Raw genomic sequence first — 27,815 nt, forward strand, 5'->3', positions numbered from 1 at the left:
AAAAAATGGTTTTAGGTTAGTGATTTCTATCTTTTGCTGTGGTGTGTCAGTAGGAAATTTCAGTTTACATTTCTAAACATTCATTTTGCCATTAATTGTAATAATCCAGTGAGATTTTTGTTTGCACAGGGAGTCTGACAACAGCCAGTGCTCCACAAAGAGATCTGATCTCATCATCGTCCAGTTTGTCTGGAATGACATAAAGAAACAGAACAAACTGAGACAGCCTAAATCCAAAAGAACTAGCAACATCTCCAAGATGCTTCAAGAAACCTACCAGCACAGCTACCTGAAAAACAAGTGCACCTAGGGCAAAAGCTGCTTTAAACACAAAGGATGGCCACATCAAATATCAATTTCATTTAGTTAATAAAAGTTAACTGATAAAGAAAATCTATTTATGGCATTATTTTTGACAGCATCCTAATTTTACAAGTGCCTAAAACTTTTCAGTGTACTGTAGCTTTGGTAGGTTTCTTGAAGCATCGTGGAGATGTTGCCACAGTTCTTTTGGATTTAATCTATCTTAGTTTGTTCTGTTTCTTCATGTCATTCCAGACAGTCTGGATGATGATGAGATCAGATGTCTGTGTGGAGCACTGCCTGTTGTCAGACTGCTTGTGCAAACAAAAATCTGACTGGATTATTACAATTAATGACAAAATGAATGTTTGGAAATGAAAACTGATATTTTCTATTGCCACACTACAGAAAAAGATAGCAATAACTGACTTAAAACCATTTTTTAGCTGGTGAAAATACTAGTGTTCTAAACATTTTGGCCACAACTGTATGTATTTTAAATGTTAAAAGCATTTTATTTTATAAAATGATTTATTTAATTACCATTTAATGTAGAAAACAACAAACTTACTTAAACTATCCGTTTTGGTGTTTAAGGTCCTACAGTATTTTGTACCCTATTCATGGAAAGTGCCTATTAGAACAAAGACAAGCATGGACTTATTCTTGTTTGCTCTTTTTCTTTAATTTCCTATGTAAACAACAGACTTTATCATAAAACTCATTTTTAGTCCTTACTCTGCAGTTTCGCGTGGGATGTTTCTGTTCTGGTCACATAAAACAAAGACAGCATATATTTATATAACAGTTAAAAAGTATATAAAACGTTTTTACAAAAATGAGCATGTTGTTAACAGATATACAACTGTTCCCTTGATAATGTGCTACTTTGAGAACAATCCACATTTGGAAAGGCAAAGTTCTTTATGTTTTACTCAGTAACAATATAATCAAAAAAGAAACGCTTTCCTCTAAAAACACACTTTTAATAGCACTTTTAAGGGCAAAAAAATTTAACCTCAAATCTGTTGCTCCAAGTAGTGCCACCTGTAAACATCCCTGTTTTTCTAAGAAATTTGCTGTTGAAACGTATTTAACTGTACATCAGTCATTCTAAATCAACCAAAATATATATAATCATTTTTTTTTTTTCTTTTGGTCAAAAATATGTTTCTCTGTTACTTATATCATAAAGTGGCTTTGATTTACTTAGCCAAAGTATTTTAAGGAGGTCACTAAAAACATGCCAAGGCCAAATCTTTGAACATATGTAATTCAAATATTTATACAAAATGACAATTTAGTACATTTTCACCTTAATTCTCATTATTGCATGGTAAAAAAAAAAGTTACTCTCATGAGCGTAATGCAAACATAACTTGTGTATTTTTATATAAGGTGTTTTTAACATGTCAAGTTTTAATCATAGAAATCAAAAATAATTATGAAAATATAACTCCTTATACATTTAACTTTTATAAAAAGTTGTATAATTTCATAGACATACATTTGATCCTTTGATTTTGGGGTGAAATATGACCTGGACATTTATACAGTGATCTAGAGAAAGATCAGAGACTTCTGTGGCACATAATTCATCATAACAACTAGCACATATGGTCATAGGTTAATAAATATTCTAGACTCTACAATAAAACTTCTTGGTTCAACAGCTGACAAGTGTAAGATGGGCATTAGGCTTTCTTCATCTAACCTTTAATTAACATGCAAATGAGCACAGCAGATCGAATCACATAGCGGTCTGTGCATTACGTTGGACTCTTGTGATCTGCGATGGCAGTAATTTGGGTCTTCAAAGTCAGTCGGAGCGGTGCGGTGCGATTCTCATCAGACACGGACCCTTTTAAATGCTAATCTGAGCGCAGTTTAGCAGTGAGCATACTGGGTCTCTATGGCAGCACTAAAGAGTGTGGCGGAGGGCAAAGCCTCCTCTCATTCATTTTTAAAACACAAGTCCCTTTTTATAATAAATTACTGGAGTCAGTCCAGTAGAACTGAGCACTTCCCTGAGGCAGTGATTAACAACATACAGTGGGGTCTAAATGTCTCAGACCACTAGTGAAAATGCTTCTATTTTGCTTTTGTTTTTTTGCATTAATGCATTAAATGCATTAGTGACAGCAGCACTCAAGCTATATGAAATCATCCTGTTTGTGCATGATGATGATGATGTGAATAATTAGCTTGAGTACATTTCATTAGAGATCTAGAAATAGATAAATTTAATGACAAATACATCATAATGGTCCCAACATGTTCGTTGCTGTCTAAGACATCTGAAATATATACACTAGCATTCAAAAGTTTGTGGTCAGGCTTTTCTGCTCACCAAGGCTGCATTTAATCAATTAAAAATACATAAAAACAATACAAGTGTAAAATACTATTATAATTTAAAAGAAATATTTTCTGTTTTATTTACTATTTTCTTGTTTCATTTATTTCTAAGATGCAAAGCTGAGTTTTCAACAGCCAATTACTCCAGTCTTCAGCATTACACGATCCTTGAGAAGTCATGCTAAGAAATGTTTCTTATCAGCCAGTGCTGTCAAAATTAGCATGTTAACCCATGCAACTAATTTGTCCAGTTTAACGGCACTAAAAAATGTAACGGTTAACGCAGGGGTGGAGCTAGTTATCCACCCCACTCACAACTGCTGCTTCTGTCTCTTTTGTTTTTGCTAAGAATTGCATTTATTTAGATGCAGAACTGCGATGCGATCACATCAAACGGAAGACTTTTCAGATGCACACTCCACTTTGCCTCAGCGCCAGGCGCTAGTCAAATAAGCCCGGAAAAGGTACAGGTGACGAGGCAGCTTCAGTAAAACAACAGTGAACTGCTGTCAAATAAGATGTTGTCAGGCCATATGCCAGTAAAAATGAATTTACCTGTCCTGTCAGCCATATTGTGCTCTTCAATTGCACATGCAAATGCAGTGGCACACGTTGTATTAAATGTGAAAATTAAACTACAAGCATGCAGTGTCATAGTTACGTCTTCAGTTAAGTCATGAAGTTACCAAATAGGCGATTAAAGCTTCCTTAAAACTGTGCATGCATGCATTGTTATACACTCTTGAAAATAAAGGTTACAAAAGGGTGTTTTTGCAGTGATGCCACAGGAGAACAATTTTTGGTTCCCCAAAGATCCTTTCAGTGAACAGTTCCTCAAGAACCATTTTAAAGAACATTTTAAAAAGTTTTCCGACTATAAAGAACCTTTTCTGCATTTGAAAGGTTCAATGGATGTTCAAGGCTCTTCATAGAACCACTGATGTCCTTTTTTTTAAGAGTGTATATGAGTCTGATTTAAGAACATAATAGTTTATATAATAGAAACAGTTTTCAAAACTGTCCTGAAGCACCCCAGCACTGTCTCCCTCATCTAAAACACCCGACTCAACACGTCAGCTCATTAGTAGAGACTTTAAGACACTGGTCTCAAACTCAATTCCTGGAGGGCCACAGCTCTGCACAGTTTAGCTCCAACCCTAATCAAACACACCTGATCCAGCTAATCAAGGTCTTCAGGATTACTATAAACTTCCAAGCAGGTATGAGCAGGAGCTGGTTGAAACTAACTCTGCAGAGCTGTGGACCTCCAGGAATTGAGTTTGGACCTCTGCTTTAAGACCTATAGTGAGTCAGAAAAGTTGAAGACTTGAAAATATGAGAAAATATGAAGCATGTCAGATTGCGTCATGTTCAGCAGAGGCAGCTCTTAAAGTAATAGCAGCCAAATAACCTAATAACCCAGCTGCTGTGATGTCTGTTAATCAAAAAAACAAAAGAAAATCAAGATGAAATCAATAACTTCTGTAACTTTGGAAATAAATCTATGTTTAATTTAGAAAATAGTTTTATAACTCACATTTTGTTCAATTTCTGTATATTTCCTACTTGCTGAAGGGCACAGGTAGCTAAATATGATTATTTATTGGGTTTATGTAATGATTGTTTTCGGTTCACTTAAATTTGTTTTTTGTTTTGTTTTTTTTTTTAAGTCTGATGAATGTTAAAATTGATAGCTCTTAGTTATATTGTAATGTTGAATGTCTATAGTCAATGGTTAAATATACATAGAAAAAAGTTACTGGCCTTCGGACATAAAAAGATGCCATTAAACAAATATTTAAAAAAAAATACTGTTTTTATTTAGTTTCTACATCAGTTTGAAGATTCAGTGTAAAATGTTTGCAATATAAAAGTATATTTAAAAAATTCTGAATGTTAGGTGGGATTATCAGAAAAAAAGTGCAATTAATTGCTTAATTTTTTTAATCGATTGACTGCACTATTATTAACTTAAACAGTTTCAAGCTACTTTTTTGTGGAAATACATATTTTCAGGATTCTTTGATGAACAGAAAGTTCAAAAGTATGGCATTTATTTAAAACATAAATCTTTTCTGTCACTGTTGATCAGTTTGCTGAATAAGCGTTCGTTTCCAAAAAAAAAAAAAAACAAATAAATAAATAAATAAAAAATGCTGACCCCCCACCCCCCAATTTATAATATTTATATCTCGTTTATGTGGCATTCACGAATCAGTGTCATTGTGCGACGATATACAATGGCCATTTTACCAGGCATTCAAAATAATGTGTCTGTTCTGTGTTTTGGTCTCTAAAAATAGGACTGACATACGAATACATTGGGGTAGGGTTTCCATGTATTCAGAAACGTGTTGTCATGTTCCTAAAACAGGCTGAATCCATTTTGTTCGTGTTTCCCTTTGATATCAAATCCCAGAGGCAGCAATATCTGGTGTATGTCAAGAGATCTTTAAAGTTGCTGACGATAATAGTAAGAATTCAAGCAACAGGAAGGCCTACAAACGCTTTGGCACATTCTGCATCAGTAATTCATTCATAACAAGGTTTCAAAACAAAACCCAGACGGCTCTGCTCGACAGTCGCCAGACCCCTGTAACATCAGCACATCTGTCTGCGTTTTGGATGACACCGCCTCTTAGCAACAAGACTGTCACAATAATAAGGGTCTCGTTATTGACGGAGTGCAGAGTGTGAGCTTTTCCCAACAAGGTTGTGTTTTGATGACATCCCTGAGTGCATTTCCAGGAGTGACTTCAGTTGATAAGATGGAAAAAGGCAGACCGTGTCTGGTCTCAGATATCACTCCAGAGCACAGCTCGACGGCTCTTGTCCACGCTTACCACGTATTCACCCGACAACGACCAGGCCACAGCGCTTATTGAAGCTCTGCAGAAAGAGTTTCATCTTAGAATTCAATTTCAAAGACAAAATTAGATAATTCACAGCATCCCACCCAAAAAACACAGCAAAAGTAGAATTTTTGACACAAAAGCCTGTTTAAAAAAACAGTATATGTTTTGAAACACGGCAGCTGGTTTGAGCTGGTTTAAGCTGGTTATAAGATATACACTATGTGCAGAATTATTAGGCATGTTGAAATTCTGGTCATATTTTTTTTCCAAACACATTTTACCAATTCCAAACCACATCAGTCTTAATAACTACTGTTCATTTTGTATTTAATCATTTATATGTGATATATAATTGTCCGTGAAGGCTGGAAGTGAAAAACTCCTTATATTCAGGTGTGCATAATTATTAGGCATGTTTTCTTTTACAGATAAAATGAGCCAAAAAAGATATTTAACCCAGACTGAAAAGTCCAAATTATTAAATGCCCATGAGAAGAATGCAATACTAATGCATTACAAGAATTTGCAAAGTTAAGGCTTGACCATTGGACAGCGAAATGCTTGTTGAGTCTGCATGGTCAGAAAAAACAGGTGGAGAAGAAAAGATGCATGTTAACTGCAAAAGAATTAGGATTTAAGGTGAAGAATTAGGTGTGACACCATCAGGAACCGTTTAGTCTCCAGCGCCACCATTTTCCAGAACTGCAACCTACCTGGAGACTTCAGAAGTACAATGTGTCAGGTTCTCAGAGACTTTGCTTGGTAAAAAATCCTAAAAAATGACCCTGACTTAATAAGAATAACAAGCCGTGTTGTGAAATACATGAAGACAGTTTTTTTTTTTTATAGGCTTTATAGACAGACAAGTTGAGAGTGACTCTTGAAGGACAAGCATCACATTCTCTTGTACCTCTGATTCAAGAATTTATCTTCCAAAATCTGGCAGTACATTTTGGGAGTTCATGTTTAGTCTCCTATCCTGAAAAATCTGACTTGCAGAGATGGACTAAAATGAACTCCCAAAACTTACTGCCAGATTTTGACTCCCTCAACTTCGAAATTGTCCTATATCGCTGTTTTACCTTTTTTGTCAAGGGTGTTTGATCTTCTTTGTATGTTCACTTTGCAAAGACTGGGTCGGTACTTCTGCAGCGATGTAGGATGATTTTGAAATTATTTTTGGAGTTGAGGGAGAAAATCCGACAGGAGTTTTTTGACATACCCTAACTGTCTTGAGTCAGAGTTCAGGCAGAGCAAGACAAGATGTGCGTTTGAGATTAAAAAGTGTTTAAATTGTATATTTTTTATGAAATAACTGATCGTTTTGCTAGATAAGACCCTTACTTGGCTGGGATTGTTTACAACCGCATTTGGGATCATTTGAAGAATCATTTTAGAAGTTCAAACTCGGGGCACCATATCAGTCCATTATATGGAGAAAAATACTGAAATGTTTTCCTCAAAACCATAATTCCTTTACGACTGAAGAAAGAAAGACATGAACATCTTGGATGACAAGGGGGTGAGTACATTATCTGTATTATTGCTCTGGAAGTGGACTTCTCCTTTAAGCCAAAAACAAAGAAAGCATTCATTTATCAATAAATTATTAAAACGTTAAAGCAGTGTCTTTGTCATTTTTCCCTGACACATTCATAATTATTTTATCTGCCAGTGTTCTGTGGCAAGCTTTTTTGTGCACTATGTGGGCAAATTAAGGCTAATTATTATGATTTATATGGTTTATTAATGAACATGCGAATAATAGTTGACTAACGCTTAAAATTAAAACTACTAGTCGACCAGAAAAATCTTTAGTCAAGGGCAGCCCTAATGAAAATTGTTTAAAATGCTGCCAGTAGCTGGCAACTTAAAAAAAAAATATATATATATATATATATATATATATATTTATATATAAATAAAAATAAACACTGGCTGTGAAAAAGTTAAAGATATGTTAACTATTTTAGGTCTAATTCACTATTTTACTCTACACTTTATTTACAGATATTTTATTCAAATGCAGGTTCTGTATTACGTTCCACCAGCGTTCTAAAGCACATTTGCACTCTTTACAGATGGTGCTTTCATTGTCTAGACTAAAAGATGCAGAATGAAAATGTGGAATGACATATTGTATATAGGTTGTCCACATGTCATACTAACAAGAAACTATCCTGTAGTTCTGACCACACAATTCTGCTATGCCTGTTGGAACTATGGTTTTGGAAAACAAAATCATTGAACTACGCTGGCAATGACAATACTTGCAATCATAGTTTGCTAACAATACTTTTAGGAAATGCACTCCTGATTGGCCCATCCCTAGGTTACCTGTGCATGTCAGGAAGCTGTTTTTCCAAGTTTCCTGTGTTCACATTCCATATGTAGACGGCACCGTCTGCAGAGCCAGCTGCCAGGAAACTGCCATCCGGACTGAAAAAGAGAGAAAACCGACTATTGTGACTGATGACTCCAGACTGAAACACATTACTCTGTGGAACTGATTCTCTCTTGCCGTATAGATCCCTCAGGCAAGTGGTCTGATATAAAATTCACTGAAATGTCAGGAAGCTGTACAAGACATATCTGTTCAATCTGTTCCTAAACCAAGTGAATGAGACTGCAAGATTGCATTTTATTTTATGCTGAAATCATGGTGCCTTATTTTGGACAAATCAGACGTGGCATCAAATATATACCTCACAGGGTGTGCGATCGCAATGACAAAAGCGCAATGACAAAAGCGCAATGACAAAAGAAAATAAGATGGCGGATGGAGTTTATGAGCATTAGCTGAAACCAATGTAAAGTGTTTTAAATCTATTGAGGATCCAATTCAGACAACATCCTGTCTTAGAAGATAGCTGCCTATTGTATGTAGACAGCATGAGCCATAAACTACAGTCAATAACCATCTGAAAACAATTTTTGATGCTTTTGCTCTTTTCCATGATACTGCATCTGAAATGAATCAATGGACTTCAAAAGGTTTTATAAGCGATTTTAGCCTTGATAACCTCTGTTAGACTGCATTAGATCATCCTATTCCTTCAACCGCATGCTTTCTCTACAGAAACCTGTGCTCCAAAGACACGTGAGCCAACCTGATGTCAACAATACTAAGTGCACTAAAACATTACCATGCATAGAGCACTTCTGATTGGCTAGTTTTATGATTGGATAAAAACTGGTGAGCACTAGTTTTATTCTAAATATTATGTATAAACAGGGCTTGACATTAACAGCTGCCAACCTGCCAAATGCAGGTTGATTGCAGCAGTAGTGGGTAACACAGTCACTCCCACAAACCACTTTAGCAGGTTAAATTTTTATAACAGAGCTCGACATTAATGCTTGTCTGGGACAAGTGGATTTTTTGATGGGGCAAGTGAAAGAGACTTTTACTTGCCCGACCAGACAACTAATCTGATTAAAACATTGTATTAGGGAAGAACCAAAATTTAGGCTACATTTGGTGTAAACGGCAATTGATAATGAATAATGTATTAACAGTAACAATCGTGTAACAGCCTGTCTGAGAAATCAACACAAATGAACACAACGAAGAAATATGCTGCTGTAAAAATTCCATTTTTATATGTATATTTAACATATAGCTGTTAAGCAACATGACACGACCTAGAAAGTGCAGTTTTCCCACAAAAACACGATTGTAAATTTGACATTAATTTCATACAAGATTTCAATGTACGTTAATATACATTTAGGTACAATATTGTCAGTGTTTTTGCTCGATCTGGTTAACGAAAATAGTTTTAAAAACATCACAGCAGAACGTTTCGTTACTGAATGATTCACGTTTCTGAATGAATCATTTGAGTCAATGATTCAGTGGTCCATTCATGAAGACAGGCACTTGCTTCATTCTTGAATGAATCAGCTGTCTGAACGAATCTTTTAAAGGCATGACTCAGTGGGCCCTATTTTAACGATCTAACGCATTTTTTAACGCATGGCGCAGGTGCACTTAAGGCGTGTCCACATTCATTTTTGCTAGTTTCACAATGTGAAAAATGGTTGGCGCACCAGGCGCATGGTCTAAAAAGGGTTGTCCCTATTCTCTTAATGAGTCATGGGTGTGTTTTGGGCGTAATATGCATTAAACCAATCAAAGTCTCATCTCTCATTCCTTTTAAGAGCCAGTCCCTGTGTGTAATAAGCAGAGTGAATGTGCGTTGTGCACCTGCCTAAAGGCATGTATTACTAATGTGCTCTTTGAATAACAAGAAAAATATTGTGTAATTGACTTATTGTGTCAATGGCACAGTCTATTTCAGTTGCCTCAAAATAGCAATGTTACAACAATGTGCCTGAACAGACCAGCACGCCCACGGGTGCACAAATAGGTTTGCTATTTAAACAACATGGTGCAGGACGTGAAAATGATAACTGTGTCAGGCTGAAACTAGCAAAAATCACTTGCGTCGCGCCTGGCGCCAAATCGCACCATATATATAATAGGGTCCATAGACTTCATTAAGACAGTCACTTGCTGCCACCTATTGCTGGTTTACTTTCATATTTAAAAGTAGCTTATCTTTGTATGTTATCATTTATCTTATAATTTTTTTCTAACATTTCATATTTTTATATATATATAAAAAAAACTGATTTTAAACACAAAGCTCATAACATTCATATACTGTTGCAATTTTGCAATGTAAATGCTTGCATGCTACATTTTAGCTTCATTAAACATGCATAAATGCATCTAAATGTCACTTCAGCTGCTTCTGTTTCTTCCGCAGTGGAAAGATTGGTTTTGTTAATACCAACCTAAGTTGAATGGTGACAGCCCTGTAGTATCTTAATTAAGTGAAATTATTAATAAAATATAACAATTTGAAATGAAAGATGACGCATGCATTTCATACAGTTATGGAAAAATGTCCTTTAAATAAGCAAAAAAAAAGACCTGGGAATCAATTTAAATAAACTTTAATGCTACGCAGTAACTTTAGTCATTGAAAATGTAGAAGTGTATAAAACCCCCAACCCCCTTAGTTATTTATTTATTTATTTTATTTCACTAATACTTTTTAATTAAGGAATTATGCATTAAACTGATCAAACTTGACAGTCAAAGTCTTTTACACTGTTAAAATTTTTAATTAATTTCAAATAATTGCTGTTCTTTTGAACTTTCTGTTTTAAAAATCTGTAGATCTGTAAATCAGAACAACTGTTTTTAGCATTAATAAATAACATGAAAATGTTGAGTACCAATCACCATCAGCATATTACAATTACTTCTAAAGGATCATGTAACACTGAAAACATGATGCTGAAAATTCAATAAATTACATTCTAAAATATATTCAAACAAAAATAACTATTAATTAATAATTAACTATTTTTAATTATAATATTTCACAATATTTATTTTACTGTTTTTATTTTTCATTAAATAAATGAGTGAGCATAAGAGAATTCTTTCAAAAAAACTAAATCTATTAAAATCTATATCATGAATATATAAATATATCATTCCTCACACTCTGTAAATTGTTTAGCCAGATAACAGAATTAAATTAATACTAAATAAATTTTCTTTAATACCAACACAGTGTAGTAGATATGCTTTGTTCAACTATTAGTTTGAGATGCAGTGGGCTATTTTACCCGCCCAGTGTAACAGAGGTGTGTTAGCCAATGAGGAAGACGTTGAGTTATGTGCCTGGCACAAGGGGAGAATGTTGCAGAGTAAAAGTGTTGATGAACGATGAAGCGACCATTAGGTTCCTGCTTGTGACTCTCTCTCCCCTTTCAAGTGCTCGTGCCAGATCCATTTGTGAAAAAAAAAAAAAAAAAAGCCACAGTGCGTTCTGGCCTCGCTGTCTCCATGGAAACTGTATATGTCTGTGCAGGGAGGTGCTAAAAAGACTCATCTGTAAGACTCGTTTCTCATCTCACATCATATGGAGCGTGTTGCATTTAGTTTCTAACAATGCTGAGAAAATTGCAGGGTCAGACTGCGCATGAGGATATGGAGGCTGCAAAGGCTGTAAGATTATTGCAAATACATCTGAAGATCTGAAGTATAGCACTTCATTTTTAGGCTAGAAATTGAAAGCATCCATCTGCTTTTTTAATAAAGCATCTTACCCTGTTATATAAGCCTCTTCTGTAAATTCATACACAACAGACAAACTTGGCAATGAAATTAAGTCTAAAGCACAAAATAAGATATCATATTTTGTACAAAGAAAATGAATGTGAAATATAAGCAGTCAGGTTTTAGTTGTAAAATAATCCAGTTGGATAATTTTTTTTTTAATTATACAACTAATTTGTGGCTTCTGGAGGAGCCAAAAGCCAGTATGATTTCACATTTGCATAACTGAAGAACTACACTAGCCATAATTGAGAAGACAGATTCACCAACTAGAGAAGTCACTGTTACCATGGATATGGAAATTGTCCACTTATGTATTGAAATAAAATTAATTCTCCCTACATTCTCAACCAACATATTTAATGGCTGATTCTTGAGTCCTGACATGCACAGGTAATATTTAATTTTAATAAATGTTTATATATATATATATATATATACAGTTGTGCTCATAAGTGTACATTCCCCTTACAGAATATGGAAATATGTTAATAATTTTAACAAAATAAGAAAGATCATGAAACTTGCATGTTATTCAGGGCTCTTGAGTAAGGAGCCACTGGCTCCTATAAGAAAAAACCTTTTTTAGGTTCCACAGAATAAACGTGTTTTATTTTATTTTATTTTTTATTTTTATTTTTTTTTATATTTTAACATTTCAATCATACTGTCATGTGTTTATGTCTAACCTTTTCTAGACTTTATTAGCATTTTAATCCATCTTGTAGATGACCTGGGAACTAAGGTTTACTTAAAGTGGAAACTAAACATCTTTTCCAACTTGAAATATACAGTCAGAAAGAACTGTTTATTACACAGAATCTGTATCAATATCATGAACCATATACTTGGCCACTGAATGTAGTTTGGGTTCCTCCTCAATGCATCTTATAAATTTTGTCATATGTCTTTCACACATCCAGTCAAAGAGCATTGAAGCAATTTTATGGGAGGTGATGAATTTTATCTTTAGCTTGCAATCTTGCATTTTTTTATCATGTAGACAACAGTTTAAGTAAAAATATTAATATGCAATAATGCATTAATATAGCAAAATACTCCTCTTTATAGTTATTTTTTCTAACTGACTGATGACACCGAATGGTTATTCTGAGGTAAATCTATTGTTACGTGACAATGTTTACACAGTAGTGTAAGTTTTCCACTGTTTGACACATGCCAAAAAACTGTCGAATGACAAAGGTAAGTCAGCTGTGTGCATATATATGACTTGTGCTAGTTCGGATGATTAGCTAGATAAATTGCACCTGTGCCGAATTAGTTGATTATCTGATCGTGCTCCTCACGAACTTTATCAAAACATCATAAAAAGAAAGACATGGGTTCAATTGCCAGTAAAGCGATCGCTTTAAAGAGCTTCAAAACCGTATTTAGTGTTTGATTTCGTTATGAATTTGCCATAATTTTAAAGCTGATACTTTGTTTATTAAAAAGTAACAAAGCACAAAGCTTATTGCGATTACTATGGCAAGTGCACTACAAATAGGCTAATATGAAGTTCACGCATTGACAGAACACAGCATATAGACTAAGATCTTGATAACAAGAAGCCATAGTATCGATTATAAACCAGAATTGTTAATGATATTGTCAGTATCCACACAGCTGACAGCTTTACCTGTTATAGTTTGTTCAAGTTGTGCACGAAATGGACACTACTTCGCACGCCTCTGTCATCTCTCTCATGCTGCACATCTGGAGCTGTGTCCAGTAGAGGGGTGTCAGACTCCAGTCCTGGAAAGCCACAGAACTGCAGAGTTTAGATGCAACCCTAACTAAACCCACCTGATCCAACTTATCAGTTCCTTCAGGTTTAATTAAAAACTGCATAGTATGCGTGTTGGAGCAAGTTGGAACAAAACTCTGCAAGGCTGCGGACCTCCAGGAACTGAGTTTGACACCCCTGGTCTAGTATGTGTGCCGTCAACACGGCTGATTGGCAGAGACTGTATATATACAGGAGATGGACAATGAAACTGAAAAACTGGCCAATATAGTGTTGGAGGTTCCCTTTCGAGGAACTCGAACTGCATCCTCTAGGGGTCGCTATGGGGAACGCCATCTCTGTGACCCGGTGCGTCACTACCGGTGCGACCACAGTATAAAAGGACATTGGCTGAACACAACATTCTCTTCTTCGTCTTCACTGACCTTTTGTCTGAAACTAAGCACAAATTGAGTGCATGTTCTCTCATGAGGTTTTAAGAACAGCTCGCGTATGACAATGTGTGGTAAAGAGCAAGCACTTTCAGCTCCCGAGGGAGTTTATTGCCCTCTTTGTATTTATTGCTTGTCTCTTGCAAGAGGCAAGCATGCTCTGATACCCGCAGCTTTCATACGGCTCATGAGCTGTGTATGTACGGTGAGGAGTAAGCGAAAATCAGCTCTCGAGGGAGTTGAATGTGATCGTCGCATTCATTGCTTGTTTCTCGTGACAGACAGGCACGCTCTCGTACCCGCTTTCACGAGCTCGCGGGCTGTGTGTGTGGTGAAAAGCAGCACATCCAGCTCTTGAGGGAACTGGATGTACTCATCATGATGCATTTACAAAGAAGGGGGGTGAGTCTTCACTGTTTACTCAAGTTGTAATACCCGAATTCGCATGAGTGGGTTCGCCTCTTGCGGCATTAACAACGCATTTGTGGCGGTGGCTCCATTCTCGCCTGATTCTGAGCGTGTTTAGCTCCCGTGGGAGCTTAATATATGTTTTGCGTTGCAGTTGCAGTCCTAATTCTCTGCCAATACTCGGGTTTATGGACAGAACATAAAAAAGGGGACCTCCTTAGTATAGCCAGCTTCCTGGAGCCTGCAGAGATGGTGCTGTCTTCCCTTATCTGGTGACAGCTCAGTGAATTCTCCCCTTCCTAGGGTTTTTAAGTAGCGGTCTCTTTGAGCTCTTACCCAGACAGCACTGTCTCCCCTGCTAGGGTTGTATGTAGACAGCCCACTCTTTGTGGTCAAGTTAATCTCAGCTGGTCCCCTTCTGGTAGCCTTCATAGGCACATTGATTATCTGAGGATGCCTTCTTTGGGTTTTTTAAGCAGTGGTCTCCCTGAGCCCCTGCCTAGACAGTGCTATGTGCCCTGCTAGGGTTGTAAGTAGATGACCACTTTTGTGGTCTGGGCAGCTTCACAAGAAGATTTACCTGGCCTAACTGAAGTCATGCGCGGGAACCACGGTGGGTGAGTACGACCCTGTTATTATGTGTCTAGCCTCTTTTGCTGTATTTCTGGGACCTGTCTGTTGTGTTTTTCTTTCTGTTAAGTAGGTCCTCTTCGAGCACCCCCCTCTGGTCTTTGACTATGGTTGTGGCCTGCTTGTCTATTTGGATCTGCCTTCGACATATCTACCTGGACATCGTGGCCACTCTTGGCCTTCAGGTCCCCACTACAGCACTACATCTAGGGCTATGGTCCTCTTACCAGGTAAACTCTTCAGAATTTATCTCTTCACAGGATGCTCCTGGACACCCCTGGGTGGACATGTGTGCCTTAGAGGCCACCTGACTGAGAGACACTATCTGCGTCCCGCCCTGAGGGGCTTCCTGTTTCAGGGTATCTACCCAATTGTCATACAGCCTAACCTCATACCATTTTGATGATCTAGTGAGTCGTCCCTCCTCAGAGTGGGCTTGACCACACTATGTTTTCACCAACGTATGAGTGAAAGGTGTTTCTGCGGAAACCCTTCTGAGTGTTCTGAGGAGCAACGACTCTGCGGGCCTGGTTAGAACAGGGCCCATGCTTTCTATCGAGATAGTAAACGCAGGTCTGCTTGGGTTGGAAGTGGCCTGTGCCCCCTCAAGAGAATACCCGCAACACAGCCTGAGGGCTGGGGATGCTGCTACTCTCTATGCAGCCATACTGAGTTGAACTGGATGCATCTCTGCTGAAATGTCTGATCTCCTCTGATCAAATCACATTTCCAAGGCCTCTTTGGCAGGGCATGACGATGCTCCCCTCACTGCGGGAGGGTCTCTTAAGAGCTTATCACCCCTGGGTGGATCAGGTGTTCCTCCTTGTCTCTCTGGAATTAGAAGCCTCTCCCTAAGCACTGACCTCTCACGTTGGTCAAGTGTATTGGCTCCATGGCAGAATTATTAGACAACTAGCTGTGGCTAAATTGTCTGTTTTGGTGTAGCGATGCTCCCCTCACCTTGAGGGTTGGCTTTGTGCATTGCACCAACTGGACAACTGAAGTTTGCCCTTACTGCCTACCCCTTGGAGCCCTGTTTGGAATGCCTAGCAGTGCTCCCTAAATCTAGAGTGTTATCTACTAGCAATTTTTTCTAAAATCCATGTTATGGTAAGTGCCCACACAAACCTTTGGACACTTTTCTTAAATCCACACTCTGGTATGGAATGCACCTGGATTTTGCGTCCATTCTAAAATCCTGTATGGTAGGGATTCACATGCTTCCAGCCCGTACCCTTCTTGATTCAGACCATGGCCACCTTGGGTCCCACTCCATGTATGCATCCTCACTGATACCTTGTGAGCATCTGCTAGGCTGAGTCCCCAAGTAACAGTAATACTCGCACTAGTTGCTGCGCACTCTCTAAATCCTGTATGGTATGGGTTACATGCTCGATCCCGTTTCCATTCTCTGAGTTGGTTGTCCCCGGTTACCTTGGGCCCCACTCTACTTGCGCATCCTTGAGCAGGGTGTTGCTACCTATGTTCTGTAGCACGGTTCCTGAGCGAACCTATGCAGAGCCAGTGGTACCCCCTGGGTGACAGGCCAAACCTAGGTAAAACCCTAGGCATTTGGCCATATCCCTTAAAGGAATATCTTCTGATTGCAAGCTTCGAGCTCTACCCCGGGTCCAGCATTTCTGACCCCCTTCAGGTAAGTCTTTGGGTATGCAGCTAAGGCTTTATGCCGATAATGTCACTGACAGCCGTTACTACATCTCAGGGGCAACTCCCTTAAGCTTGAGGGAGTTGGTACTTAGTGCTTGCCTCTATGATGGCATGCACTCCCCTCAGCATGGCAGTGTGGGTACAACCGTTCCGCACCGGTAGTGCCACACCAGCAGCGCCGGAAGTGACGTCATAGGCTGTTGCGGGCCAACATTTCTTGTCCTTTTTGAATGTAGACCTCAGACACGGATCACAGAGATGGCGTTCTCCATAGCGACCCCTAGAGGACGCAGTGTCTCATTCCCTTCTCAGGGAACCAGGGTTACATACGTAACCTGAGACGTTTCATGGCGATATATGCGCAGCCTGATGGCCAATAATTACTGGTTGCACATTCCACCAGTAAGAGCAAAATGTGAAGGCTGACTATGTGGATCCAATGATTGACTAATGATGCTGAAAATTCAGCATTGCATTACAGGAATAAATAACATTTTAAAATATATTTAAATAGAAAACAGTGGGGGTTTTTTTCTTTTTTTTTTCTAACACTGTTTTTTCCTATTTTGAGGTAAAATATGACCTGCACAAGAGTTTGTAAGATTTACCCTAAAATATTATGCACCTGCACGCCCGAATAATCCAGACTTTTACCTCAGAGAAAACAAGACGTGACTCCTGCTGAAACTAGAAAGTGACAAGAGTAACAAACGAAATCCATCTCGCCAGCTATCTTTACTCAGGGGGTCAGAGCCTTTCTCCATTCATCATGGTAGCAGAATTGGATTTTCCATCTACGTGTAAATCCACATGACCTCTCCAAAGACTACGGAAAAAGTCAAGACTGCAAAACAGAGTTGGTGTAGTTGCCAGAAGCGTTCAACAATACAGCAGTATGTTTCAAGGGCTGTAAGCATCACACCGCATGCCATCTTGAATGAGACATAGCACAGACATGCCCTATTACTGCACAGACAGTGGTCCGCAAATTCAATATTGATGGATAGCTCATAGCGTCCTGTTTGATTTCACTCACCTGAAGATGGCCTTGGTGCTGTCACTTCCACATTTGAAGCCCTCCGCTCTGAAACAAGCAAGAAAAAGAGAGAGAAATTCTTTAGTCTTCTGTAACATGAACAACAAAACTAATCAGTATGCTCATTCAGCTTTATATAAACATATTTTTTAAATGCTTCGGGCCATGTTCTGTCTATATAACTAGTTTCCCTGTTATTGCAACTGTGCTTGCTTTAAAACAGAGGAAAATGCTGAAGGGAGCCATTCTGTCATTGGTGTCAGGGTATTGAATATGCATGATTGATGGTTTAAATAACAAATTCATGTCTTTGTCTCTTGGAACTTTAATAACCATTGTGAGCCTATTGCAAAGTCTGTAATTTAAAAAGGCAAAAAAAAAAAAAAACATTCTCATTGTGTGTACATATCATACATACATTACCAAGATTGGGATCAATTTTTATACAAACATACATTTTATTTTTTATTTATTTTTACTTTTTTTGTCACACACATATTTGTAACAATGCAAAACTTTACTATCACTTACAATTAGTTTAATGTATTTTATACATACTTATAATTAGTTTTATGTATTCAGCATATGTATCCTACTGAATAGTTTTAATTTCTTTGAAGAAAAAAAAATGTACTGATGATACATACAGGTTATATACCTTAAAAAAGACAAATTACATAGTTTTCTATGATTTATTATAATCACTAATATTTACATATTTACACATAAACATACTTACACACTGCTTTCCCAAATTAAAGAAGTCCACTTCCAAAACAAAAATTTACAGATAATTCATTCACCCCCTTGTCATCCAAGATGTTCATGACTTTCTTTCTTCAGTCGATAAGAAATTATGTTTCTTGAGGAAAACATTCCCAAATTTTTCTCCATATAGTGGATGTCAATGGTGCCCCCAGGGTTGAACTTCCAAAATGCAGCTTCAAAGGGCTCTAAACGATACCAGCCGAGGAAGAAGGGTCTTATCTAGCGGATTACACAGACTACGCATGCACATCGCACAGACAAGACAAGACGTGAGTTTGAGGTTAAAAAGTATATAAATTGTCAATTTGTTTAAAAAATAACCCTTTGTTTTGCTAGATAAGACCCTTCTTCCTCGGCTGGGATCGTTTAGAGCCATTAGAAGCTGCATTTAAACTGCATTTTGGAAGTTCAAACTTGGGGGCACCACTGACGTCCATTATATGGAGAAAAATTCAGGAATGTTCTCCTCAAGAAACAATTTCTTATCGACTGAAGAAAGAAAGACATGAACATCTTGAATGACAAAGGGTGAGTATATTATCTGTAAATTTTAGTTCTGGAAGTGGACTTTCCTTTAGTGCAGAATCAACATAAAGAAAAATACATTTAATAATTATTTATATTTATAATGTATATTTCATGATTTTTTTGAGGATCACTCAATATCATATCATATATTATGAACATGTATGTTACAGTTCCTAATTAACTTACTGGCCAACTGTCAGGGCTTTTATTTGCTCACCAAAGGTAGTTTTTGTTACTCAGCAAGTGTTAATTTTTAACTCTGCGTAAAATCTATTTCTGCGTATTACGTTGTTAAAAATACACTGCCACCTGTGCCTAACCTCCTCTGTGTGTGTGTTTCTACCTGAAGGCCACTCTGTCGTTACTCTTTCTCAGGTCAACCAGCTGCAGGATGTCATCCCTGGAGCAGCTGAGCAGCTGCCTGTGGTTGGGGCAGAGGTCCAATGATGTCACTCTGCCCTGAAGAGGCACTTCCTGTGTGCAGGTTCCTGCCCTACAGAATACAGACAACCAAATTTCATTTTACCATTATATTTTAGTGTAACTGAGCATTAAAACAGCAAACAGGTAAACATAATAATTCAGCACTTGTTTTATTACCGTACTGACCCAAATTTAAGACAATGTTTTTTTCTTGGAAATACATCTGAAAAATGCGGTCGTCTTGTATTCAGGGTCTAGACTTTGACATGTCATTATTACACCCACAACAATAAGTGGCGCCAAACATGTGTAAAACGAGTGTGACTACGTAATGTAATTATGTGTTGTAATGTTAGAACATTGCGACTGAAAGCAAAAGAAAAAGAAAAGCTTACAGAAGTATGAGTCGTGACTGCCCTATTAGCCTGATGGGACTTCCTCTGTAAGTGATTTTAAAATGTAATACACTACCCAGATTTGAAGACTACAATAAGATTTCACGTCGACTGGTAAAGAAGAAGTCCACTTCCAAAACAAAGATTCACATATAATGCACTCGCCCCCTTGTCATCCAAGATGTTCATGACATTAAAAAGTATATAAATTGTATTATTTTTATGAAAATAACTGATTGTTTCGCTAGATAAGACCCTTCTTTCTTGGCTGGGATAGTTTACAACCGCATTTGGGATCGTTTGAAGCCGCATTCAAACTGCATTTTGGAAGTTCAAAATCGGGGCACCATATCAGTCCATTATATGGAGAAAAATGCTGAAATGTTTTCCTCAAAAAACTATTTCTTTACGACTGAAGAAAGAAAAACATGAACTTGGATGACAAGGGGGTGAGTACATTATATGTGAATCTTTGTTTTGTAAGTGGACTTCTCCTTTAATAAAATTTGGGTAGGCTACTATGAGATATAGTCTACCTGTTATTTTATATCAAAAAGTGCATTTTTTATATGTGATTGTTGGTACATTTTACCAGTATTTACAATACTTTCAAAACAAAAATTAAAATAGGCAAAATATGCAATATGAAAATAATTTAAGAAAAAAATGTTCTAAATAAAACAAGGTTTGGTTTTCAAAAAGCCTTTTTCCAAAAGGTACATCTTGAAAAAGGGGGTCGTCTTTTATTTTTTTTAGGGCTGGGAATAATTTCTGAAATTATTATTTGCTGTTTAATGCATTAAAAAAAATAAATAAATAACACAATTAACACAGCATCTATTCTTTCAATTCCTTAAGCAGCTAATGCCTTTTCACATAAATTAAAAGATGTTATAATATTGTTAATGTTCTGTAATTGTTGATAAAACACACAAACCTAATCATTTGCAGTTTAGCCCTGGCTTTCAATTATACTCTAATGTTGAATGGCTGTAATTACCCATTTGATTCCCCCGAAATTAAAAACAAAATAGTCCATTTAACCAAAGCATCAGAATTAGGATTGGTATGGGTAATACTGGCCTGTATAATACTTATGAAGATGCCATTAAACAAATATTTAAAATATTAAATAAATAAATAATGTATATTTTGTTTCTACAATAATTTGGAGATTCAATGTGAAAATATATGTGACCATGGACCACAAAACCAGCAGAGATGGCAAAAGTACACACATCCATTGATTGCCATTGATATATGTGACCCTGGACACAAAACCAATCTTAATTAGCACGGGTATGTTTGTAGCAATAGCCAAAAATACATTGCATGGGTCAAAATGATCAATTTTTCTTTTATGCCAAAAATCATTAGGATATTAAGTAAAGATCATGTTCCATGAAGATATTTTGTACATTTCCTACCGTAAATATATCAAAACTTAATTTTTGATTAGTAATATGCATTGCTAAGAACTTCATTTGGACAACTTTAAAAGGTGATTTTCTCGATATTTTGATTTTTTTGCACCCTCAGATTCCACATGTTCCAATAGTTGTATCTCAGCCAAATATTGTCCTATTCTTTACAAACCATACATCAATGGAAAGCTTATTTATTTAACTTTTAGATGATGTATAAATCTCAATTTCAAAAAAATTACTCTTATGACTGGTTTTGTGGTCCAGGGTCACATATGTTTGTTAGGACAATTTTTGGCTGAGATACAACAATTTGAAAATCTGGAATCTGAGGGTGCAAAAAAAAATACATAAATAAATAAATTGAGAAAATCGCCTTTAAAGTTGTCCAAATGAACTTCTTAGCAATGCATATTACCAATCCAAAATTAAGTTACATATATTCATGGTAAGAAATGTACAAAATATCTTCATTGAACATGATCTTTACCTAATATCCTAATGATTTTTGGCTTCGATAATTTTTGCCCATAGAATGCATTTTTGGCTATTGCTACAAATATAATCATGCTACTTAAGACTGGTTTTGTGGTCCAGGGTCACATATTAATGATTACAAATGTAAATGTTTATTACAGAATGTATTTTAAATGCAATGCATTTACAAAAACCAATTAAATGAATGTATGAAACTGTTAATTTTATGTTTAACAATTATAATAGCTAAAAAGTTAAGATATCTAAACGTGTTTTTCAACTGTTTGAGAAAAGTGCCATTAGTTGTCATTCTTGCCATCTGGCCTCATATTATTTGTGTATTGTATATTAGGACAGATCACATACCACGATGCTTAAGGCCCATCTGAAAGTCTGAAATCTGTCAAGTGCAGCTCTCCATCGAGGTTAAGGAGACTGATGTCATGATAGTTTGTCTCATTACACTATGAGTGATGCACTTAATAAGACAAGAGAGGCGACTGCAGATGTGCAGCCTGAGGTCACAGTCTTCTGTTTCCTTTTATATTCTAACAAGTTATCATCTGGACAAGGACAAGGGGAAAGATTGTGAATCTCAAGGCGTTTAACATTTATGATGTTCGGGGTGTCACTCGGTAAACCGTAGCCTCGTTTTTCTAAATGTTGCACAAGACAATCATTTGAATTTCAATCGCAGAGACGGGCTCGAGTGTTTATTGCCTCTTAAAGCGACACACATATTGTGCAGGCTTATTAAATGAGATGTTTAGTGAACGCGCCCGTCATTAAATTGCCACTTGAAAGTGACTCTTCTTTTCCCAAAGAATCAGAAATAGTCGAAGCGTTGCATGGAGAAAAACGCAAATGTCATAATATAGCACAAATCCCATTACAACGAGATGAGAGGAGAGACAATTATGTGGGCTGACGGTTGCTAGGAGACAAGCGAGCCGTCGGCTCCTTGGCAGCTGAAAGCTGTGGTTGCTGGGAGTGAATGAGAGATGTCAAGGACTGAGACGTGGTGTAAATAATGGCTCTCTTTCTACCTCTGTGGCGTCATCTATATTGTCATCTTCGCGCTGAAAGGTGAATTACGCTCTGCCCTACGGAGAGGACTTTGCTGGACTAACATCCTTGGTTGCTATTATTTTACATCTCTTATCCAATCAGAGCAATCGAAACCCACTGAGATTCTGAATAAGGAGGGTTATGCAACAAATAAGGCGTATTATTACAGGGTCGCTGCGACCGTTACGAAGTGATTTCCAAAGCAGCCTTACTCAAGAAAACTTGACCAGCTCCAGTGTGACATAAGATTTATGCAACACCATTAATATTTAGTTGCCAACGATGTAAGCTGTTCTTACCGCATCAATGTATTCAATCAAACAAAGACGTGTTTGCTATTGTTGGTTAATGGAAGCAGGGATTAAAGCAAAAAAATAAAAATAAAAATTCCACAGACATACCTGTCACACACTCAGTTTAAGAGCAGTTTTTCTTTCTTCTTGTAATTAGGAGCGCTTGTCCTCCTAATTTAAAACTATTTAGAAGCACCTTCTGATCAATAATAAAAAATTCTGATAAAAAAAATTAGCCTTCCCAATACAAGGTGATATTTGACTCCTTAAAGTTTTTTACAGGGGCATTTTCTTTTTACCTTTGTAATGGCATTTTTCTCATTTTATTAAAAGTATGTCATCATCTATGTCAAATTTAAAACAATTATGTTTATAAGCTTTTTAAAATTTCTAATTAAAACAATATAAGAAGCAGAATAAGACAAATAAGTTCCAATCATATGACAATATGAGTGCTATCGAGATTAATGTTTTAAACATAACATTTTGAATATAAAAATATTAAATTATTGAAATAACTGAAATTATATGTTAAGAATGAAACTAAATCTGCCAGCAGGTGGCAGCAAGTCTCTGATTTTATCACTGAATCATTCATTAATTGAGTGACTGCCTGCATCCTAATGTGCATACTTTCCATCATAAATTCTATTTGATAGTAGTAATTTTCAATACTATTTACTCTGTAAAAATAATATTCCCTTTATAAAAATAATATTCCCTTTTTCAAATCGAGACATTCTCAGATGCCTGTCAGTGTGGCATCACACCGACAGAGGCCACTCCCATGATAGTTGATTGACATGAGCGTTTTACCTCAGATCAGCTGCAACAGTCCGCCCTCTTTCTTTCGATGCTGGAGCAGGGATGTAAGTTAGACAAGAACATCTCTGATTGAGCGATTGAGGTGTTGTGTTGCTGGATGTAATAATGAACATAGTGGTCGTCATTTACTCCCGACATCTGAGCCGCTGAAGATGCAGTAGATTAAGTTTGTTCGTGAAGAGAAAGTGCCTCCCGATCTACATATATCCGTCTATGTTTGCGCTAATCATTCGTGATCCAGCTTCACTTACAGCAGAAGTGAGTATAATGTTTTTTTTATGAATCTTTGCAATCGCCTTTCCTAATAATGTGCTAGTTAGCGGCTAAACACGGCTAAAGTAAACAGGCTCGTCTCTGTACAGAGAGAAGAGAGGGGCGGGGCGAGCAGAGCTCATTTGCATCTAAAGCAGCCTCGACCAGAATGAAATGATTTTTGCAGAGCTGATTTTGGCAAGGTAAAAAGGGTGTTGTTTTACACAATCATTGAGAATTTTTAACCAAAGTATATTATAGACTTTTCATTAAGACCCTGAAGAATCATATCATATCAACTTGTGGAAAAAGGGCATCCGATGACCCCTTTAAAAGCTGTCACTCTCTATAGTTTATCGCGATCTGTGGGCGCACAGAATGGTCTATAAGAGAGTGCACCAGTGAGTTATCTTTCACTTTAAATAAGCAAGACTCATGCAAATGATACATTCCGTCGTAACGAGTGGGGCGGGGCCGAGAGCCGTGGGAACGGAACGAGGCCGGTGGAGCACAAAGATAATGAGCGACACCTGCGCCACACACCGGTCTCGAGTCCCACTGAGGAGCTCCGGAAGGATAAAAGGAGGAGCTCCTCCGTGGAACTCGAGACCGTGGCGCAGGTGTCGCTCATTATCATTATACTCCACCGGCCTCGTTCCGTTCCCACAGCTCTCGGCCCCGCCCCACTCGTTACATCCGTCATCTGTCATCGCATTATAAGTGCGGAACCTGCGGGAATGAGTAGAAGTATTAGGCTCGTTTGAGATGCGCCTCGCCTTGCCTGAAATGTAGGCGAGAGTAGGCAGCTGCAGTGAGGGGAGGAGTGAAATAAGTGCAGTCAAGACGGACACTTCTGAGCTCTCGAAGTAGAACAGATACCTACGAGATCAAAGGTGGATATCGCGTTATCACACTCACGTGCTGTGTTGCTGATAAGCATGATATAATTTCAGCTCTGTTGTTTTTATATGAAAATAAATACGATGAACAAGACACTCAAAGTGCTTGCTACTTAATTCCATACAAAAGGCATATTTATGATCCATTTTTACTTTAATACAAAAGGGGTATTTTAGATTTTTATAGAAATATGACAACAATCACCTATGTCACGCAGAGATCGCACTGGCATAGTGTTTGAGAATATTCATGCACAATTTAAACACATTACCACATGATATTAGATTAAAAAAAATAAAACATTTTAGAAAAGAACAACAATTTCACGGATGTCTGAATCAATGAGCTTCAAGCTGTGTCGTCATCCAGGCATTTCCCATTGTGCTTTTGGTCAGCGCAGCCGGTGGAGAGCTACTGGCCCGACTGCGCAATCCAACACAGCCGTCGCAAGAGTTTTTTGGCACATGTTAGCATGACATCAGAGCAAGGCAGACGTAACTCGGACACATTTCTAACAGGCATGCATCTTGCGGTGATCACCGGTGATCGATTCTGCACAGAATTTACTCATCCCAAACGAGCCTATTAAAAAGTACCCGAGTTCTGCTCTGTGTTCTTTGCTAATTACTCGACTGTGAATGACGCAAGCGTCATCACTAGGTTGTCACTGAGAAGGCTGCACTCGCTATAATGTGCTACATGTAATACACATGTTCAATCCCTGAGTTTGTCCATGCTAACTGAAATATATTCTACCTCAGCCGTAGCCTAACATGATGCTTAGATTGGAGAGAGGGACGTGCTTTTCAGCTGATCACATCCCCCTCAGCAGGCTGAATACACCTCGTCTTTTCTTAATTAAAGACCTATTCAAACTTAAATTAAGACATTACACTATTTGAGAAATGTAACCCCATTTACAGCCTTAAAATTAGGAAAAGTGAATTTCAAGACATTAAGAACAGTTGGGAACTCTGCAATTGACGGAAATCCGTCGGAGCGACGGAAAACTTTAATCCCTGCGAAAGACACCACAGGTGAATAGGGTAACATTTTTAACTAAAAGATATCACCATACTTCCCCAGCTGACTGATCACAGTACATTAAGACTACTGTTTTGTATTACATTATAATTTTAAAACACACCATACATTTCTAGAACAGAAATCTAAACAAATCTAAAAAAAAAAAAAAAAAAAACTTCATTTATTTATTTATTTTAACAGAGGGGATTTGAGGTTTTTTTAATCACTCCATAAATTAGAAAATACTGTCAACAACCGGGGGAAAAAAAAAAAAGGAAGGAAAAAAAAATATTAAAATATCAGGATTTTAGAAATCATATCTGATATAAACCAGGGCCCATATTTACAAAACATCTTAAGGCTAAAAGTAGCCAGTCCATTTAACATGATAAACATAGTTGCTATTGTTGTGCTACTTTTACACAAATTATAAAACTTTTACGCAATTACGTTACAGCCACATGTCAATTACCCTTCCAGAACGGTAGCTCTGTTCTTGGTTTGCATGTGTTTTTTCTCATTCAAAGCAATGTTTGTTGTTGTTGTTGTTGTTGTTGTTGTTGTTGTCAAGCTTGTCTCCTGTCATGGTTTAAATGTAATGTCTATGTAATGACTAGACGTCACGTCACTTTCAAAGTAAAGCATTAATTATAATGGCCAATGTGGTTTTGTCATGTGGCGTCACATAGCGCCGCTCGATTGCAGAGTTGATGTATTTGTGGTGTTACACACTATTATGCTGTTATGAGAAAGGGAGAGTTTTCAATTGTATTTGTCAGCAAATAGGATACATAGATGATCTGTTAGTTATTAGAAAAAAAAAATTATGCCAAATTTCCAGAAGTTTGTCTGTCCACACTTTTTAACCCTAAATACTACACTAATTGTAATAGAAATTGCACATATTATTTGTAACTCTGGACCACAAAACCAGTCATAAGGGTCAATTCTTTGAAAGTGAGATTTATACATAATCTGAAACTGAATAAATTAGCTTTCCATTGATGTATAGTTTGTTAGGATAGGACAATACTGGGCCGAGATACAACTGCTTGAAATCTGAAATCTGTGGGTGCATTGAGAACATCACCTTTAAAGTTGTCCAAATGAAGTTCTTAGCAATGCATATTACTAATCAAAAATTAAGCTTTGATGTATTTATGGTAGGAAATTTACAAAATATCTTAATGGAATATGATCTTTACTATCCTAATGAGTTTTGGCATAAAAGCATAAAAGAAAAATCTGTAATTTTGACCCATACAGTGTATTGTTGGCTATTGCTACTAATATACCCATGCTACATCCGACTGGTTTTGTGGGCCAGCGTCACATTTAGTACCAAAAATATTCTCAAAATATATAACAACTAAATATAACTGAACTTAAATATAGTACAATTATTTAATTGATTAACTGGTGTTTGATCACATATGACTGCCAAGAGTACAAGAACAAATTAATGCTGACCCTTTATCATTCCCCAGAACAAAATGCTATTGTAAAGCATAGTTATCAATGCACAATCAATGCACATTATGCGTTAATGATTACTGCTGTCTATCCTACTTAAACCCATACACAGAAAAGTGTATGACACCCGTCAGCATGCAACTATCTTGTCTTCTGCCTTTTGAATGGTCAAATATACACAAATTAGGGTGAAAATGCTCGTCTTTATAAGTTTACCAAACACAGCCGGTTAAGGCTTAAGAGAATGTAAACATTTGGGAGAAAATTTCATGTGAATCAACTTACTGGATCCATGCATTCAGTTTTAAAGTTAAAGCAGCTTCCCTGCTGTCTGTGCCGCTAATGTAACATTAATAGATTTTTTTTCTGACATTTGGTTAGTTTA

General features: G+C 37.1%; 1 protein-coding gene across 2 annotated transcripts in view; it reads right to left on the reverse strand.

The window, feature by feature from the left end:
• Positions 1 to 2,545: 2,545 nt before the first annotated feature.
• Positions 2,546 to 27,815, reverse strand: part of LOC127177160 (protein Atg16l2) — a 51,854-nt gene continuing 26,584 nt past the window's right edge. Inside the window, exons 15-18 of one of the 2 annotated variants that reach the window (XM_051129251.1) lie at positions 19,218 to 19,367; positions 17,579 to 17,626; positions 7,854 to 7,955; positions 2,546 to 5,550 (exon numbers count right to left, since the gene is read on the reverse strand). In XM_051129251.1, the coding sequence (XP_050985208.1) occupies positions 5,457 to 5,550; positions 7,854 to 7,955; positions 17,579 to 17,626; positions 19,218 to 19,367 (394 nt within the window). In that variant the 3' untranslated portion in view covers positions 2,546 to 5,456. Of the gene's footprint in view, positions 5,551 to 7,853; positions 7,956 to 17,196; positions 17,369 to 17,578; positions 17,627 to 19,217; positions 19,368 to 27,815 lie in introns of those variants that run through there. The other variant, XR_007829195.1, reaches the window with a different exon arrangement.

Source organism: Labeo rohita, chromosome 15 (genome assembly GCF_022985175.1).
Source record: "Labeo rohita strain BAU-BD-2019 chromosome 15, IGBB_LRoh.1.0, whole genome shotgun sequence".
Taxonomy (NCBI): domain Eukaryota; kingdom Metazoa; phylum Chordata; class Actinopteri; order Cypriniformes; family Cyprinidae; genus Labeo; species Labeo rohita.